Source organism: Podarcis vaucheri, assembly GCF_965113315.1.
Source record: "Podarcis vaucheri genome assembly, chromosome: 2".
In the NCBI taxonomy this organism is placed as follows: domain Eukaryota; kingdom Metazoa; phylum Chordata; class Lepidosauria; order Squamata; family Lacertidae; genus Podarcis; species Podarcis vaucheri.
In genome coordinates, this window is record NC_138760.1 from 3,276,011 (window position 1) to 3,292,736 (window position 16,726).

Consider the following 16,726-nt stretch of genomic DNA (forward strand, 5'->3'; position numbering starts at 1 on the left):
GACATCTTTGTGTAATTAATGCTTTTATTAAACAAGGTCTGAGGTGCACAGACACCATTTGAGGGGAGAAAAAACACAGAAGAAATGCAGTCCACCCTCCTGACCCATTTACTCCACAAGTCCCATAGGAATGAAAAAGACTGCCTGGCTGCAATCCTATGGGTGCGTACATGGGGATGAGCCCCCCCCCCCCCGTTATCATGCAGTGGGGCAGTCCTATGCCTTAGCTCTACAAACTTGGGAGAGTCACTTGGGGCTCACTTTTGCATTAAATGTGGACTATTGGGTGGGGGTGGGAGTTACAAAGCCATCTCCCACATCAAAACCATGCTGGAGGCAACTAAAATGTAATTAAGGTGTGTTTTAAGAATGAAATGCAGACATTTCTGCCCTCATCCAGCTAGATTGAGTGATACTGCTGCTCACATTCATTCCCTCTCTCTTAGTTTGGGGGAGTGAACGCACGCAGTACTTTTAAGGCCACAGTTCCTACCAATGCTTATTTTTATTTTTGTGTGTGTTTATTACTTAAAATATTTTTAAAAAAGCAAGCCCCATTGAATTCAAGTAGAACTTCCTTCCTAGTAAAAATGCACAGGGTTCATTGAGAAGTTCAGCTATGTCTACTGCAGGAGGAGCAACAGTGGAAGCACCACCAGCAGCTTCCTAAAAGAAAGGTTACCTGATATCATGCAAACCAGCTGGGTGGGCGATTCAGCATCACTAACTTGTCAGCTGTGGAAGGTTAGGACCAGGAAGATTTCAACACTTTCTAAGTTTGTGTGTGTGTGCGCATCTTTGGTAGGACCTATGAGTTGGGATTGGGGAGGTGATCCAACCGAAATCTCCTGTGGGTTCTACAGAGGCTCATCAAGGATTCCACAAAGGGGCAATCCCATCATGGTAAAAGAATCAAGCAAAGACAAAAGTCCTTGCATTGGAAGTTTATGTAGAAAAACATTCCAAGGAGGCAGAGAAAATTACCTTTAGGGCTGTTTCCATGTAGGAGACAGGACATTGCATCAAGCTTCATTACCCCTGGGTATAAGGCACCAAGGCAGCTCTATATTGCCCAAGGTTCTCTCTTTGGCTTACAGCAGGATTGGGAACAAGTAGCCCTCCAGACATTATTGGACTCCCATCACCGGGCTGTTGCCCATGCAGGCTGGGGTTGATGAGAGTTGGCCGTCCAACAACATGGGTTGGCCACAAGCCCTGCCTGCCTGCTCTGTACTATGAGAAGCATTGCCTGCTGATTTCTACCATTCAACCTGTAGTTGCAGGTGTAAGAGCAGTCCTAGCTTCTCTCCCTGCACCCAAAAAGTCACTGATAATAGTTCTTGAGTAAAACAGGTGTGTCTACAGACTTGCGGGGGGGGGGGTACTTAGAACATAAATCACTTGTGTATATAGTCAGGGTAGGTGGGAGAGGAAGGGATACAAAAAACTATATATGCATAGCCTAAACAGCACAAAGAAGAGATTTAACAACAGGTTAAGGAGAATCTCAGCTCTTTAGGTAGGGGAACTAGGGGAGAGAAAAATAGATGGAAAAACAGGAGGAGATGGCTTGAAATCTGAGTAGAAGCAACCACCCTGCAACATTTTGTTGCAGGTCCCCCTTGTGATATCTGATGCCCCAGCAAAGGTTGAGAAGAAGAAAATTGCTCCACTACCCCTTCTCCTGCCCTTTTCCCTCCCCAATCCTCCCATTGACCTTTTGACCTGGCTAGATGAAAGAAGGCTCATTGGATTTAAGGCACTCTAAACTGCTGGAGGTGGCTCTTTTTGGATGCAAACAGCATCTCAGTTGGACAGCACATCTGAGGACTCAGACACCAGCTTCCCATCCCGAGTCTCGATCTTCTTGATGACAATGGCCCTCGACTTGGTGACTGCAGAGCTCTCCAGCGGGGAAGAATTCATGGAGTATCCACCACTTGAGTATGAAGAGCTGTAGCCACCCCCATAACTACTGAAGCCACTGGACAGACCACCTGGGTGGGAACAACGGAGTTTAATATTAGAGACAGAGTGGTGTTTCCAAACCCTAGACAGGGGAAGAGGCTGCCCCAGCTAACAACATCTATAGCACTTAAGAGCAGCCCTCCTAAACCAGGCCAGTGGCCCACCTAGCCCACCAGCCTGTTTGCATGGTAGCCAACCAGTGCGCCTGTGGGAAGTCTGCAAGCAGCACAAGAGCACAAGAGAACTCTCCCCACTTGCAATTCCCAGCAATTAACAGTCAGCAATCACTCCGAAACTGGAGACAGAACATAGCCATCATGGCTAGCAGCCATTTACAATGATGAAAACTAACCATTTTGTTAATCAGTTCCCAGAACAATGTGAGTCATCCATGCAACAGTGGGGCAGTCCTGTTAAAAAGTTTCCTCTGGGCATCCCAGGGTCCCCTTGGTCAGGACTCTGGGACAGAAGTGATTTCAGGGCAACGGTGATGCTTCTGGGGACCCCCCCCCCTGCCCACCATAACACAATCTGCATTGGGGAATTATCAGCCTTAATCCCCCCCTGGGGTGATATTGCTGCTCCTATTATTGGCAGAAACTGGGGAATACATGACACAGGGGGCCTCCCAGCTCCTTCAAGCATAGATAGTGGATACCATATATTTTCAAAATTTCCACCTATCAATGGAGGTTGGTTAACTGGGACAAACAGTGCCCTGCCCACTGCTCAACCTGCCAGGCAGCCCTTTTCAGCCATTCCAGGAGTTGCACTGGCTGTCAACCTCCTGCCCATGTAGAACTCAGAGGAGGATGAGGACCAATCTAGAAGGAGTTGGCTTTGCCTCTCATTGGTAGCACTGGCTATATCTGCTTTTCAACTGGTGTATCACCAGCAAAACATTGTGATATAGAAAAGGGAAATCTAGTTGCCATGACTCTTCCATGCCTCAAAACATAACCCCGTGGATTCATCCTATGCCTCTATTTCAATGAAGTTGCAAAGTGCTTACCTGAATAGCCGGTTGTTTTGGTCTGAATGCTGAGGTTCTGCATCCCTGACTCCAGCCTGCCAAAGTGGGTGGAGGGGAAGACAAAGCAAAAACAAGATCAGCATGCAGGGACAGAAGAAGCAGGGACAAAAAAAATGGAACTGCTAGAAGCAAAAGTCTATGTGGAAGTGGAAGCATTTGTCTATGTGCTGGCAATCCCAACTGCTGCACACCCATGCAAGTACAGAGCACTGGAGCATATGCTGCTGCCAGAATGTGCTACTGATTGTGGGGGGTGGGAGGAGAGGGGGCTCCAGAGAGCTGGGGGTTTTTGCAGGTGTATTCTGCAACATGCCATTGACAAAATAGTGGTGGATGTTTTACAGGTGAATTTCTACTGGACAGTCCAGTCCATTCTGCATTATTGGTCGTTCCACTAGCTTTCAGGAGGGGCACTCTGGCATTAATAATCAGTGTAATAAAAGGAGGACAAAGAAAAGGCATCCCAGAGGAATTGCAGTATAGTTACTACAGAAGAAAAGGAACATGCACCAACTGGAAACAAAGTAGTACATTAGCCCCCAAAAGTTTTGCAGGCACAAGCAGTACTAGAAACTAGATCCCATATGACCACCCCAATGCCACCAAGAGCACTTTTTTTTTTAGAAGTACACATGTCAGAGCCCTGTCTTGGCACCCACCTGTTCTCTTCTCCTTCCAGAAGCTTCCTATAGGTGGCGATCTCTATATCCAAAGCCAGCTTGACATTCATCAGCTCCTGGTATTCCCTCAGCTGGCGGGCCATGTCTTGCTTGGCTCTCTGCAGGGCAGCCTCCAACTCAGACAGTTTGCTGCTGGCATCCTTTACGGCCAACTCCCCACGTTCCTCAGCCTCAGTGATGGCAGCTTCTAGATTAGCACGCTGGGGAGGAGAGGAAAAAAGGAAGAGCCCAATGGTTTTTCCATTTGCAAGAGAGACATTCAGCACTGCCTGTTAAAATCCCAAAAGCCAGAAGCAGCGGTGCAGTGCTCCAGAGTGCATTTGGGTATGTGCAAATGTGTGTGTGTGCCAAAGACTCAGTCCTATTTCTGCCTCTGGGTCCCTGTCTCCAGTGTCCTGGAGCTGCCTAGTCTGCATGAAAGAAAGGGGAGTTTTTTCACCACTGAGAATAACACAGTCACGATTGAAAGGAGGCGAGACAGCCACTGAGGACTGGCTCCCAGGGTCACTCTGGAAAAGAACACTGAGGAGGAGCTGTTCTGTCTGCTCCAAAACCAAGCATTTAGGAGCACTGAAAACACTAGGTGCTTCAGTTTCAAGGGAAATGGTGCACTGCAAGTTCTGCCAAGAGCAATGGAACTTGAAGGAAAGCACAACCAATATGATATTGGAGCAATCAAAATCATTTGCCTATGTACAGGTAGGTGGGTTGAGTTCCATGAGGTCAGAGGCCTGCCTCTTTGGCTAATGTTATTATATATGGCACTGTATCAATCACAAACATTGCCTCCTGACCTGGCCTTTCAGACCCTCAATTTCTGACTGTATCCGGTTGATGATCCTGTTGAGCTCGTTGATTTCATTCTTGGTGTTGCGGAGGTCATCTCCATGCTTGCCCGCCACTGACTGGAGCTCTTCATACTACAGGGAGGCGATAAAAAGAGAAATGTGACAACTTCCAAAAAAGGTGGCTGTCAGTAAAAGGCGAGGTTCAGAGAATCTCAAGAATCCAGCAAGGGAAGACCCTTGCAGACACTCAGATGGAGTGCTCTGTTACTACTGCCACGACAGACAGATTAAACACTTAACACACACACACACACGGGCAACCTCTTAAACATGGAGATGTTTAAACCTCCACAGCTGTGACCCTCTCCCAATGCCCTAATGCTGCAGTAAGACTGAGGGGGGAGTCTTCCACTGGTGAGCGGGGGGGGGGTCCCCTCTCTTCCCCACCAACCAGGGAACAGAGCAACTTTTCTCAGATGTTCTTGAACTACAACTCCTATCTCCCTGACCCCTGTCCACTTGCTAGGAATGATGGTAGCTGTAGCCCAACAACATCTAGGGACCAAAGATTGAGAAAGGCCTATTGACCTATTGACATTTCAGAGCAGACATGAGTCTAACATAGCATACAAACCATACATTTAAAACACATTTAAAGCACTCCCGCCCCTTTAAAAAAGGAATCCTGGGAATTGTAGATCTGAGCAGGGTAAGCTACAGTTCCCAGCATTCTTTGTCAGGATGTTCTAGATGTTGCAGTGTGTAATGCAGCCCAGGCACAAAACAAAGTGGGGGGGGGCAAGTCTCCTAAGCTACCTAAGACGTCCCATTGGAAGGGCTAAACTAGGGTCAGCCCCGGAAGTTCTGGGAGAACAGGTACAATACGAATGGGGCAGGTCCTCTGCATATGCCTCCTGCAACTTCCAAGAAAACTGGTAGTACACTGGAGTGGCCAAGAGTATGAGTCACAATGCAGAAATACTTCCTAAATCTCACTTCAGCCACAAACGCTCCTCATGTGGCCTTAGGCAAGCTATTATCTCTTAGCCTCACCTGCTTCCGTCTGCAACACAAGGATGATCATAGTAATACAGGGCTGCTGTCCCTGAGATAATATATATGTTATGCACATTGCTCATACTTTATGCCAAATTATGATGATTATTGTGATTGATGTCAAAGGGCAACCTTCCACCCACCATCATCTCAAATACTGACGCTCACCAGCATGCGTTTGGCAGCCCCACTCCCATCATCCACCCCATTTACAGATTCTAGGATTAAGGCAGTTCACTTCCAATTAAAAAATATAAATCCATCAGACAACATAGAAGCCAGGAGATGCAGCACATGGAATTCAGGGGCATTTCAGAATAGAATACACCAACTCTTGTCAGAACACCATTCTGCAGGTTATGCCAGTAAATGGCAGTTGTTTTGGCAACCCTACCTTATGCAAAAACACAAAATTCAGGATCCTTTCTAACAAATTTCACATGCAAAGTTAGCTAATCTACTGGAAGGACACTAGCCCTTGGTATTCTTGCCAGCAGTCTATACATACATTCCCCCTCCAGATGTTGCAGATTTCCTCCATACTCGGAGTCCAAGCAGATTATTTTGCTAGGATTGTTGCTTTTTAATCTGAAATTATGGGGCAGTGTTTATCAATTTACCATAAAGGTGGCGCAAAACAAGGGTGGAAGCATCATGTTTCAATATAGTCATGCCATTTCAATTATGTTATCTGAAACTGGCTGTCTTTCACTAAGGAGAACAGATGTAAACTTGTTGGCAATTCAGGGTTTTAGAAGGCAAAGATTTACATCCTTGGCACTGTGGGAAGTTTCACTCTCCCTGGCCACACGGCATGAACGTGATGTGAGGACTGTGATGATAACACAGTCAATAGTTCGCAGAGTACTGGGGGTGAACGAGTCAACCTATTGCAAATAAATATGAAAATCCTCAAGCTCATTCACATGAAGTTTCTCACCATTTACTAGGGTTTCATGTCTAGCTAGAAATACCAACAAAAAACATTGAGAAACACAGATCAAAAGGTCCCCCCCTTGTAATATGCCAATTTGCACCCTAAACAGGAAGGATTCCTAGCCCAGCCAGGAGGGCTCACCTTGATCTGGTACATGCTCTCTGCCTCAGCCCGGCTCTTGGCAGCTATTTCTTCATACTGTGCTTTGACCTCAGCAATGATACCATCCAAGTCCAAGCTGCGGTTGTTGTCCATAGACAGGACCACAGAGGTGTCGTTGATCTGAGACTGCATCACACGCAGCTCCTGCATGGAGAGAAAGTTGGAGGCAATTTGGTATTACCATCATTAATCATGATCAGGAAGCAAACAGCCATGAGGAAGCAAAAAGGCCTTCAAGAACATGAAGGGGCATTTTATCATGCTTGGTGGACATCTTAAAAAAAGCTTTAAAAATTTATACAAATACATTAATACAGAAGATTTTGAGGGTTAATATTCAACTGAAGCCAGAACTCCTCCTGCTGGGACTAATAGGATACACAACTAGAAAAAGATTATGGAAGATTATTTCAATATTTGTTCACAGCAGAGATTATGCTATATGCACAAAGATGGAAGGACTTACTATTAACTACTATGGAAAAATGGTTATTAAAATTATTGGATTTGTCAGAGATGGCAGAGTTGACGTGTTCAGAGAGAAGTCATTGTTGACATTTATAAATCATTAGGAACCTCTTAGGGACTTTTTACTGTGAAAAGGCAAATGGAACTTGTCTGGATATCTGGGTTTGAAGACTGAAAAAAGGTTGGTTTATGGAAAGTAGAAGAATTAGATGTTATTCTGGAGCAAGTGTTTTGCGTAAGTCTATATACAGCTGATACAGAATCAGGTCTTGTCCTTTCCTTTCCTCTTTCTTTATTTCCTCTCAGTCTTTGTTAAAAAATGCTTGGTACGTGATGTTAACTATTGTACATCATCTTTTCTTTTTCAAGCTTTAAATTTAAAAAATTTATTATGCAATGAACCAAGAAAGGCCTCAAAGTACATGCTCTGCCACAAAGGCACAGCCCTCTTCTCTGCAAGAGGTTTCAACAGTTAGGGTCAGGGATAGGGATGTTGGGCTGCCACACCTATCATGGGCAGTTGTCAGGAATGATGGGAGCTGGAGCCCAACAACATCCAGAGCGCCCCAACGTTCCCCATCCTGGTTCTACTCCATCACCTGTACTGAGATTTCCTAGGCCATGTTATTAGTGGTCAGAGCAAAGTTTCCAAGAGTCCAGCTTCCTGGAAGAAAGCAAAACACTTTGCCCAACAATGCCTTCAGAGATGCAGCCCAATAAGATAAGTTTTGCTAAACTTGAGCCACTGGAAAGTCAACTTTAACGGTATTGGAAGGAGGAGTTTCTTCATGTGTCAACACACTAGTAAGAGTAGCTAAAACCTTATTAAGACCAGGACCCAGGAAGCTAAAAAGATTTTCAGCATTAGACAATGAGGTGGAAAAAAGGTTTGCTATAAAGTTTAAAGACCCTGATAGCCTCTTTACACAACAAGTCTGGAGGTGGCAACACAAGAACAGGCCTTTTCTGCAGTGGTTCCCTGTTTGTGGAAAGCTCTCCCCAGGGAGGCTGGCATGGTACCTTCATACACTTTTAGGCGCCAGGCAAAAACGTTCCTCTTTAACCAGGCCTTTGGCTGATTGACATGCAATGCCCTTTCAAAATGTGTGGGGTTTCTTTTGCGGGGAGGGGTATTGGGTTGTTCTTGTTTTTATTTTGCTTATGTATTTTGTGTTTTTATATTTGTTCTGTTCAGAGACCTGTGGGTATGAGGCAGTAAACAAATTTAATACTAGTAATAATTTCAGTCCATGGATATGTCTGGGCTGCCTATTCTTATTTTACAGGTTCCCGCTGGTATTCCCAAGCAGAATAGGAGGAAAGCCCATAGGAACCTGCTTTGTCCTGCACCAGAAGCTTGGGTCCATCTAGTTAAGTAATGTCCATGCTGACCAGCTACAGAGACATGACAGGGATTGCACCTGGAAGCTCTGGCACACTGGCCATTCTGTTTCCTTAAAGGTGGTGCCTACCTCATCATACAGCTGCCTCAGGAAGTTGATCTCATCTGTCAGGCATTCCAGACGGGACTCCAGCTCAACCTTGTTCATGTAGGCCTCATCCACATCCTAAGGAGGTAGAGCAGAAGCCACCATTATAATTAAAGACCTCTATGAAGTTGTCACAAAGCATAATAACCACTAGCTAGGAAATCACTCACCTTTTTCAAAAGGACAAACTCATTCTCCTTCTCAGTACGATGGTTGATTTCCTCTTCATACCTAATGGGAAAAGGAACAGGATGGATTAGTTTAGGTGACAAGTGAGCCTAGAATGGCTTCATTTAAACCAAGGCCACATGCTTTTGGTGCAATAACTGCTTTGGGAAGCATGTGTGGAGACACTGTATTTGAGCATGTGGAGAGTGTGCATATGCCCTCTCCTAAGAAACTAAATATCCCACATGCAACCCCAAAGGACCTCTAAAACAGAGGAATCAGACATCATAAACTTCCTACCAAGGCTCAGTCCCAACAGCTTTCACTTCACAAAATTAGGTTTTAGCTGGTTCAATTCACAAACCAAAATTAAGGTGACACTCAGCTAGCATCCCGTTCAATTAACGAGCGCAGCCGCATCCGGATGACCACATGATCTCCATCCCCAGGTGCATAGGATTGCAGCCTCTGTCTTCAGGTGCAATCCAATCCCAGCTGTGTTCCTCTTTATAAACCGCCCCCCTTTTTTTCAACATGTTATTCCAGTCTGTTTTCTCTTCCTCTTTTGTGAGGCAAGGTGCATGAGTGGCAGACACCACCACAGACATAATATATGCCAAAAATTCATGGAGACGGAGATCCTAATCCTGTCCTGGAGATTGCTCAGGAGTGGGTTGTGGTCTAATCACCAAAGGCTGCCCGGCTCCTCCTCTGGGTCAGAGAGGTCTCCTTGGAGTTCCAGGTACCACACCCCTGCACCCTCCCAGTCCCAGGAAAGCTTGCAACCCTAATGAACAGTATTCCCTTCACTGTCAAGTATGTCTGGAGAGGCAGGCAGGGTGTCCATATGTGTCAGCCTCATTTTGGAAATAGTCAGACACTTGCAAGACTGGTTCGTTCACCCTGCTGGTGGTGCACTGCAGCAGCTGTAGTTGTGCTCGGTACAAGGAAGAAGAATAGCACACTCAGGTAACATGGTGTGTACACTTGACTGAAGAGTCGGGGGGGGGTAAAGCTACCATGTGTAGGTTTATGACCCAACCATTTTAAGATTCTGCAAAAATGTCTTCCATCCGTTACTTCCTCTTAAAGGGAACAATTCATTTCAAGTATAGCATTGTTTAAGAGATTGTTTTTTGTATGCTTTTTAATTCTCATTTCTTCAGAAGCTTTGAAGCATCTTAGAAACATAGGGTTGAAGATCTTAAAGCAGTACAATAGTCAGCATACAATCTGCCCTTCTCATGTTGTAAGTTTCTAGAGCCCCACTCCGCCTTGAGAGTGACCACAGGTGTGTGAAGAGGAATGTGGGGGAAGCAGGTGACAAGAGCATTTATTTGCTCCAACACAGTTGCTCCCTGGAAAGAATTCCTCTCCTCCCATCTTAAAATTATATTAGCACCAATCAGGTTCCTTCTTCGGCAGCGTTTGCTAACGTTCCTGATTAGAGTGGGGAACCTGGTTAGCACGGACTGCAACCCAGAGACTGGGACTATTACATCTGCATTAATCAGACATATGGGCAGCAAAAGGTCATTGTCAGGAAAACAGATCCCAAGCCATCAGTCACCACTGCCAACTTTAATATAGGGAGCGATTCACATCACTGGTGTGGACTAACAACTTTTATGTTAAAAAGAAGAAATGCAATAACTTCAGGAAGCCAAATAGTAGAGCTGATTCCAGAGCAACTATGGAATTTTCACAGCCTTGACAACAGGCGTGACTCAGGTTTCGCTTAATGCCGTTTAGTCAGAGGAAGATTAAATGATGAAGGTGCAATAACCCAGCTGCCCCCCACTCACCTAGTCTTGAATTCTTCTACAAGGCCCTGCATGTTGCCCAGCTCAGCATCCAGCCTCACTCTCTCCTGCCCTAAGCCATCCAGCTGCCGGCGCAGGTTGTTGATGTAGGCCTCAAACATGCCGTCCATGTTGCTTCGGGTGGTTTTCTGGTTTTGCAGGAGACTCCATTTGGTGTCCAGCATCTTATTCTGCTGCTCCAGGAAGCGAACCTGGAGGCAAGGGGGGAGAACAGAAGGGATTCCATCCAGTTAAATACTCAACATAGAAAGCTCACGTCTGTAGAAGTCTGCAGTCTCTTCCACCTGTTTCATCAGATGCCAAAATGGTGCAATCTTCTATCAACTCACAGTTGTCACACCCCCACTATATATTTAAAGTAATGGCTTCCCAAGGAATCCTGGGAGTTTACCCCCAACACAGAGCTACCAACCACACTAAATAAATTTCAGATCCCAATATACTTTTTTGCAGGGGGAAGACTACCAATGGCTACTAGCCATTGTTGAAACACCAGTGACTGAGAGGACCTTGCTGCTTCTGCAGATCAGAAATGACTGAAGGGCACATTCTTAAAAGGCCTCGGGCCAAATAAAAGACCTTTAGACTACCAGCAGACCTCTGGTTAGGAGCTTGTTTGACAGCTGTTGCCCAGGTTCATCAAACACCATAAACAGATGGTCAATAAAAGCAGCTTAATTTCAGCCTAAGATGTGTGTGTTAAAGGTTGTCCAGGATACAGGAGAAAGATTTTTAGTTCAGAGTGCCTACTGTTTGCCAGAGGTCTTCCCCCTTTTATACATTTGGCCTTGCATTTATCACTCCTTCTCCCTCACCCCATCCTCCTGCAGTGAAGAGTGGGCCCATAATGGAGACCACTTTCAAAGCTCCCTGTGAAAAGTTTTTTTTCCACGCAGCAAAAGTTCAGCCCACTATCATGGATCAGAGAACTTTATGAAGGCAAACTTTTCAGCAGCACCAACAAGGGGTGGGTGGGAATCTGATCAATATTACAAGCTACAAGGCCACATAGCAACAACTGCCAGAGGAAGCAATTAAAAGCAACTGCCACTTGGCAACCATTTCCATGCTCTCCAGCAAAGGAAGCAGGGCAAACTTCCTCTGTTTTATACCACTTCCACAAGCATCACTTTCTTTCTCCACCACCACCATTAGGGTTTCCATATTTCAAAAAGTGAAAATCTGGACACAAAAGTTGTTGGGCTTTTTCTGTAAAATCTAAAAAAAAAGTTTTTGAGCTATTTTAAAGGAAATTTGCCAAAATCTACACTTCCAACATGGGTTGCCATATGTCCAGATTCTTCCGGACATTAAAGCGATTTATGCGCAGGCGCTGTTTCCAACAGCCGAATCCTGGCTATGTTCGGGAAATTCCAGCAGCCCTAACATGAACAAAAGATTCTGGGCGTTGTAGTTTGTTGAGAGTAATCAATTTTGAATTAGAGGTTCATTGCCCCGACGTCAAAGAACTACAGTTCCATGGTTGTAGTGGCAAAATGCTTATTAAAGCCAGATTTAAGCATATAAGATTACCCCCAGGTGATAAGACATACAGGTGAGCTGGCATTGCTGGTGTTTAGGTTGTGTGCTTAATCTGAGGCAGCGCTAACTAAGACTTAGACCTGGAAGCCATTTTTAAACGCAGAATGCAGAAGCCCTGTCAGATGGCAAGTAACAACAATGGAGTGAGTGTCTTTGTGTACACCTTCTAACCACAAACAGTAGAGTCCTCAGTGTGGAGAGAGTTGTATTTGGGCTCATCCACACTTCCGCTTGAGCCCTTCCTAGAAAACAGGTTCAAGTGGTTTTCCTGCTCCCTTCTCAGGGAAAATCCACTCCTTTGCTCTAAATTACACCAAACTTCAATCTGGGGGAAATTACCTTTTGCTCTGAGTGTTAAAGAGCTATTTTCCGGGGCGGGGGGGGGGGGGAGCAGTGGGACTAGAAGAAGTGTGGATAAGCCCTCTTGTCTAACCTTATGGAGCCCTTCATCTCTGTAGGTTCCAGACATGAGAAGCTGCAGCAGTGCTAGAGCTAAAAAGGTGTGGAGCCAATTGGTGACTCCTGTATTATTTATTATTAACACTAATAATTACCCGAATCCTGTCTGGCTCCACTCAGGTACCATCTGGTCACATTCAAACACCACACCTTGTCTCTTAATAAACCCGATTTAAAACTCTGCATCTTTTTGTAGGAAACAGAGGCCTGACATGAACTGAATGCAAAGGAATCCAATTAACTGAAAGCATTCCTGCAAATTCGGAGACAATACAAAAATTGGAAGGGCCCCATCCAGGTGTATCAAAGAGCCTGCCACAGGCTCCATGCAGGAACTTTTGCAGAAAACTATTATAGGCGAGGAGGACCTTCCAAATTTTGCAATCCAGTCTCTGATATTCTTTAATAAAAACTTGGCATAGCCAGGAATGCACATGGAATTCAAGTTGGTGGTTCTCTCCCTCTTCCCATTCTGCTTTAGCATAAGTGGTGCCATACAGAAATAAGGCTTCCACTTTCTAACTCTGCTTATAAGAGTTCAGAAGCTGGCTGCAGGATCAAAGTTTGTAAGCTCCCTCTCCTCAGCTTCACTTCTCATACCTGCATATTTCCTCCCTCCTACCTGCTCCTGCAATGGCCCTGACTTTGGCAATTGGTTACATTAGGCTGAGGATAGTTAATACTAGGGGAAATGCTTTTACTCTTCCTCCTTTGAGGAAGTCTGAAGGCTTCTACCCACTAGTATTCAAAAGAGACATTCGGATACCCAGCTCACAGGAAGCTGCCCAATAGGAGTCAGACCACAGGGCAGGACCAAGGGCGGCTATCTTCACATTTTCACTCCCAAAAGGAGAAAGCACCACGGAAGGGTAAACAGGAATCCCACTACCTAGAGTGCATGCTGGGGTCCCCAAGACTGGGGAATGGATGTCTAAACGGGACCCTTACCACTGGTTAGCAGGCAGCCTTTCAAAGCTTGCTTCTAATGATTAGCCTGCTCAGTGTTAGCCCAGGGTCAGGGTCAGTGAGAATGAAACTTTTGATCAAGGTTGAGAGCACAGAGGGAATTGGCAGAAGCGGGAGACAGCCCAATCCTGCAACCACTCCTGACAGATAGACTATAATTAGAGAGTGGAAACATTATGGCAGCACCTGGCAAAATAGCTCCTGAGAAGTAAGCAGCACAGAGTTAAAGGGAGCTTACTCCCAGGTGGTTGCATAAAGGTTTGCAGCCTCAAAAGGCACCTTTAGGAAAGCCCCATCTGTTGGCAAACAAAATTGCTCATAACCTTTGACTAAGGCCTCTGTAGAATGGGGCAGCTTGCCCTTCCATCCAGGGAGGGCATTCAATGGTCTATGGTGAGTCATTGATAGAAAATGTGATTGAGGACCTTACGGTTTCCTCTCTTTCCCTACCCACGTCCTTTTTAACCAGGAAAGTAGACAGAACTTTTTTTTGTGTAGTCGACTCTCACACCTGTAGGAGGAGCCTTTGCTTGTTCAACTGGTCTGATCACACACCGGACCAGCTCTGATTCCCCCACCACAGGGGTGAGCAAAGTCCAGGAAACTTTCAGCCCATGAATGTGCTCTTTAAAAGCGATCTTTAGCCTCTGGTTTCTGGCACAGATTCCTGCGCACCACCCAGGAGTAGAATCCAGGTTTCACTTTCTTTGCCTGCACAGCAAAGGCCTCTCTTGTGCTTCTCCTTCACTGTAAAGACTGCCATTTGCCGAACTCCCTTTCCTCCATCTCACACCTGGGCGCACACACCCTCCTTCATTAAGGACAGATCAGCCGACAGAAGAGAGATGCGAACTTTTACAGAGGTTCCCTCACAGGTCGATTCTAACCGACTGCTTGGGCTGCCACCCTACAGCTTTCCCCCTCCGTCCTCCTCACAATTTAATTTCCCCCATCTTACCTGGGATTGCACGCTCCTGGGAGCCAGGGAGCCCTTTTCCCCCTGCAAGGCGCGGGTGGTGCCGCGTCTCTAACCCCACAGTAACACACCGGGCGCTAGGCAATAAAACCATGGAGTCCTCCAGTCCCGTCCCCCCCCCCCGCTGAAACCACTGGGCCTCCCTTCTTCCGCGCCCCCCCCCCCAGCGTCCCTCTCCCGCCCGCGGCCCCACCTTGTCAATCAAGTTGGCGAACTTGTTGTTGAGGGTCTTGATCTCCTCCTTCTCCTTGGTGCGCACTTGCTGGATGTTGGGGTCGATCTCCAGGTTGAGCGGCGCCAGCAGACTCTGGTTGACGCTGACGGCCGTGATGCCGCCGCCGCCGCCCAAGGACGAGCTGCTTCGGAAGCCGCCGCCGCCGCCGCCGAAGCGGCTTCCCCCGTAGCTGGAGGAGGCATAGGAGGTGCTGACTCGCGAGGCGCCGACGGGGCCCGCCGTGTAGGAGCGGCTGCTGAAGGAGCGCGCGGGGCCGCCGGAGGAGCTGCGGAAGGACGAGGTGGACGTGGTGGTGGTCCTCTTCATGGTGGCGCCTGCGGGGTCGAGCGGGAGGAAGGAAGGAGGGCGTTCGGGCGGCGGGCGGGCGCGCAGCTCCTTATATGCGCTGCGGGGCGAGGGGGCGGGCGCGGTCCTGGCCGAGCGCGGACTGGCAGCACCTGAGTGGCTTTTTCGAAAGCCAAGGGGCGGAGCCCGGGCCTGCCTCGCCACGGCGGGGGCGCACCTGTTTTAACCCTTCTCTCGCTGGAAGGTAACCCCGAGCAGGAAAGAGAAGCCTCTGTCCCCGCTCGAGGCTTCTCTGCGGCCGGGACGCCCAAAGAGGGCAGCAGTTGCCCAAGTTTGTCCAGGGGACCCTCCCTTCTCGTTCTCGGGGAATTGCACAAAAAGGGCCTCTGCAGCTGGAGCTCTTTAACGCGGCTTTCCCCGGACATTTCGACACCTGGGAGGAACGTTTTCAGGTGTGGCCCCGTTCTGTTAGGTGGAGACCGGGGGTGTATGGCTGCGCGGACTTGTAAATGGGAGCAAGGCAAGACAGTGAATATTCAACTTCCACTGGGAAGTAAAATAACAACTTAAAAGGAATAAGCTCCTGAACAGCAAAGCAAAACACCCGTTCAAGATAAAAAAGGTATATCTTGCCGGTGTTAATAGCCATACAATTACAAAAGATCCCCCCCCCCATAAAGACCATATTAGAAGGAAGGAAGACAATTCTAGTTAAAGCTTTGATATTTGTCTCTGCTTTTATCCTGGTTTTCTCCCCATTCTTGTTCTTCATGGAAATAACTCCTTGTAATCACCATACTTTCTGTATTCCAATAAAGTTGACGTCAATAATAATACCCCAAAAAATGACTGAGGGGACAAACACAATTTCAGATTGCCAGCTACTGCCTTTAAAGAGCAAATTGGGGGCTAAAACAGATATGAGGTGGGATTTCTGTATGCAGATCTTCCCTTGTTAATTCTTCAAATTTATTTCAGCAGAGAAGGGCTTGTCTTTTGTGCTACAAACTGATGGTTCAGAAAGTTCTTTGATGTGCAAATCTAGCTGGTAATTATCTGCTCTGACAAATGTACCTTGTAAGAGCATAGGCAGCATTGCAGATTTACAACACAATCCTTTGCAGATTTACCTGTAAGCAGCATTTGCTTTTTGTAAAAACTGAGGTGCTGATACTAATATTTTGATAAACATGCTGAGGGTGCCAGTACAAAATGGCTGCCCTTGACAACACAAGCACAGGTGCCAGAGGTTGGCTGAGCACCCCTTGCCCCCTTAAGCAACCAGAGATTGTGGCAAACATGGGCTTAGAAACACTGCAGAGCCTCAGTCCCTTTCCGCAGTGGCCACAAGGCATTTGGGCATCTGAGGCAGACCCCCAAACAGCAACCCGCTTCCTGCCAGGGAAGAAAGACCAACCTTGGGAACTGCTGCCCCTGTGGCTCCTGCCACCTGAGGCTGAGGCAGTTGCCTCACCTTGCCTCATGAGTGGGCCAGCCCTGCCACTTCCCTGCTGAAGTCACTGATGGGAGAATTCCCCCTGCAGATTGCATGGGGTCCCCAGGTTGCATGGGGAACCCACTTCACAGAGCAGTCATGAGGATGACTGAGATCACGGTTGCATACACACCATCCACTTAGAGCACATGACTTCCCTTAAAGACTCCTGGGAACTGTAGTTTGCTAAGGGTG

General features: G+C 46.9%; 1 protein-coding gene across 1 annotated transcript; it reads right to left on the reverse strand.

The window, feature by feature from the left end:
• Positions 1 to 284: 284 nt before the first annotated feature.
• KRT8 (keratin 8) lies at positions 285 to 15,102 on the reverse strand. The gene is made up of 9 exons (XM_082212050.1): positions 14,710 to 15,102; positions 10,556 to 10,764; positions 8,753 to 8,813; positions 8,565 to 8,660; positions 6,604 to 6,768; positions 4,476 to 4,601; positions 3,661 to 3,881; positions 2,981 to 3,036; positions 285 to 1,997 (listed from the first exon to the last, which is right to left on the reverse strand). Exons 1-9 carry the CDS (start codon positions 15,055 to 15,057, stop codon positions 1,807 to 1,809), a joined length of 1,473 nt encoding a protein of 490 aa, XP_082068176.1. The 5' UTR covers positions 15,058 to 15,102; the 3' UTR covers positions 285 to 1,806.
• Positions 15,103 to 16,726: the final 1,624 nt, after the last annotated feature.